This window comes from Brassica napus, chromosome A7 (assembly GCF_020379485.1).
Source record: "Brassica napus cultivar Da-Ae chromosome A7, Da-Ae, whole genome shotgun sequence".
NCBI lineage: Eukaryota > Viridiplantae > Streptophyta > Magnoliopsida > Brassicales > Brassicaceae > Brassica > Brassica napus.
Window position 1 is genome coordinate 10901095 of NC_063440.1, and position 2850 is coordinate 10903944.

General features: G+C 32.3%; 1 protein-coding gene across 1 annotated transcript; it reads left to right on the plus strand.

Annotated features, from left to right (window-relative positions):
• The first annotated feature begins 1070 nt into the window (after nt 1-1070).
• Nucleotides 1071-1910, plus strand: LOC106358053 (UPF0426 protein At1g28150, chloroplastic). The gene is made up of 3 exons (XM_013797791.3): nt 1071-1264; nt 1348-1476; nt 1552-1910. The coding sequence occupies exons 1-3, from the start codon at nt 1202-1204 to the stop codon at nt 1732-1734; spliced, it is 375 nt and encodes a 124-aa protein (XP_013653245.2). The 5' UTR covers nt 1071-1201; the 3' UTR covers nt 1735-1910.
• Nucleotides 1911-2850: the final 940 nt, after the last annotated feature.

Below are 2850 nucleotides of genomic sequence, written 5' to 3' on the forward strand. Positions count from 1 at the left end.
ATATTTTTTGATAAAAACTAATGAATATATATTAATAATATTTTATTTATATGTTATATCTGATAATTGACTATAAGTAAATATAATAAAATTCTCAAAAATAAAATATATTTTTAAAACATAAGATAATTTTTAAATATGTTGTGTTTTTATCTGAAATAATATTTTTTATTATAAAATATAAAGTTTAATGTTTGATTTATCTTTTTAGAAACATAATTAATAATTTATTATGTTGGTTTTGATTTAATATTAATAAACAGATAAATATCTATAAAGACACTATGCCCGCATATGCGGGCAGAACCCCTAGTTAACTTTTGTTACAGAAAAAAAATTAACCAAATTAACTTTAGACCTTTTTTTTACAAAATCCCAAATTATGAAGACCATTTTATACATAAATACATATAAATGTAATATTATTTAAATTGTATGGATTTCTAATAATAAAATATATGCACAAACTTATTTTTTTTTAAAAAAAAATTGATAATAGTTTGATAGAAAATTAAAAAAGGAAAAAAAAAATAATACTTGCTTCACTATTTTGGTAGATTGATAATTAATATATTTATAAATAAACTTAACAATTTTTTTAAAAGAAATTTCTTATACAAGTCAAATATATATTAATATATCAAAAATTTATAAAACAAAAAACAAATTATATATTTTTCATTAGGTTAATAACGGTCTTTTTGATTTTCAAATACTTTTACTGTATTCATTTTATTATATTCTATCCCACTATATATGAGTTACTTGATCTTACGGTTCGACCACAAGTCTGATTCGGATATGAAAACTCAATGAAAACATTGTACCGGACTGAAATAATAATAATAGAACAGCTTTTAAATATTTTAGATATCTAATAATAAATATAAATTTATTTAATATTTGAGTTTACGGTCACTAAAAAAATATCCGCACTTCTTAAGCGCGAATCAAAATCTAGTTTGTAATTTTAAAGATGAAGTTTTTTTATTAACAACATGCATAATTCGTGTGTCACAAACACCGTTCCGGAGAAAATCACCCTACATATATCTTCAATTACAGTTTTCCTATAAATAATTGGAAAGTAAAAAAAAAAAAAGAGGAAATTAGATTTTAAAAATGCAGAAAAGCTGAGAAGTCTGGCTGTGCTTTTCTGCTCGAGTCTGATATTTTCTGAGCAGAGGAAGAAAAAGAAGCGATGGGTTTCGTCCTAATCTCTTGTCCCCCGTCCTCCCTCGTCCTTGTCTCTCGGCTTCACCAGGTCTGTCTTCCTTCTGATTTGTCTCTTTCCAATCTATTAACACTGCTCTGTTGTCGGCGGTCACAATCTTCTCTATCAATCAGTTCTCCGCCGGAATCAAAAACAGTGAAATTTCGGTTGGTCGTCAAGTTTCTCCGACCCGTAGAACCCTAATTGCAAAACCATGTTGTTTCAATCTTCCTCAGGAACCTATTCTCTCAGAGGCTCTCAAGGTACTCTTTTATCCCCACTTATTGTTGTGTCTTCTTGGTTGATGTGTTGATGTGTCTTGCGATGTGGTTGTTTAGGAGCCAATTGCATTTGTGGGTGGGATGTTTGCTGGACTACTTAGACTCGATCTAAACGATGAACCGCTTAAGGAATGGGTGACGCGAACTGTTGAAGCCTCTGGAATTACGGAAGAGGATGTTGGTGGAGATGGGATGGCCTCCAAAGAAGAAGAATCTCCTCAGCAGATTGAGATTGAATGAGGTCATTGTCCTTTAGTATGCTTGCCCTTGTGTATGTATGTGTTGTTTATGTATGAAGAAAACCTAAGGCTTTCAAGATATCTTGCCCCTATGTGTCTTAATAAAATGATGAAAACACTAAGAGAGTGGTCATCTTGTAATAGAACTGAAAGAATATTACAATTTACTATGTATCATCAGCATCCATAGTCTTAGTCTCTAAATCAGAATAACTAGACTCGTCACTCGGTTCACCTGCCAAGCACAGATTATTTTCATAACAAAATGACTGCCATTTTGAAAATACATTCACCAACTGCGAACAATCTAGCATAGCAGTGACTTGACAGAGCCAGTTTGGATTTCCTAGTTTCAACTTCGTCACTGTGGCCTCTACACTTATCGGACTCTTCAGGCTTTATGAGAACTTAGTCTTGTTGGTTGGTTAGCCATTTACGCAGCCCTTGCTAGACCAGCTAGGCACAACGTGATACATTATGCTAATTATCATCCAACTGCTGTCTGGTTTGTTAGTCGTTATTTAACTGCGCTCACTGGGATCGTTTTGCAAAGAAGGTAGTTGAGGATTTACTGATGTATTATTAAGGGCTTCATAATTTATACTCATACTAATGTTCCTGATTTGCATTTTTTCGTCTGCAGGATTATGTTACGGAAAGCTAGAAGCTGACCTTCTTACGTTCATCATACGTACCTTCAGTCCACAGACATTTGATACGTACCTTCAGTCCTCAGTATCACATCCTTGACACTTGGTTAAGCCGGTTTTTCCTGAGATCAAATAAAGACCATGTCATACACGGCCAACTTAGCGAGTAATCTGATACATTCATTTCTCTGAAGTTAGAGCTTCTCTTTTAACGAAATTGAGAATTGATTGGCCTGGCCTTAAATTAGAAAATTGTGTTTGCAAAGTGGTCTGGTGAATGATGAGGCAAAACTGCTGTTGCTAGGATCATGGATGGCACTCTTTGTAGTATTTTCTGGACGAAAAAAATGACACAGCTTATAAAAAAATCACACAGCTTATGAACTTTTTGCTTACTAAAGATTTTAATATGCTAGTTTCAAAAGAGGTCATGTTTTTTATACAAGTATCATCAAAATGCTATAATA

Excerpts from the sequence above, each read along its gene's own strand:
- LOC106358053 (XM_013797791.3), top strand. The coding sequence starts at position 1,202 with ATGGGTTTCGTCCTAATCTCTTGTCCCCCGTCCTCCCTCGTCCTTGTC. Across the intron at positions 1,265-1,347 it reads TTGTCTCTCGGCTTCACCAG|TTCTCCGCCGGAATCAAAAA; the intron begins GTCTGTCTTCCT and ends TCTATCAATCAG. Across the intron at positions 1,477-1,551 it reads TTCTCTCAGAGGCTCTCAAG|GAGCCAATTGCATTTGTGGG; the intron begins GTACTCTTTTAT and ends GTGGTTGTTTAG.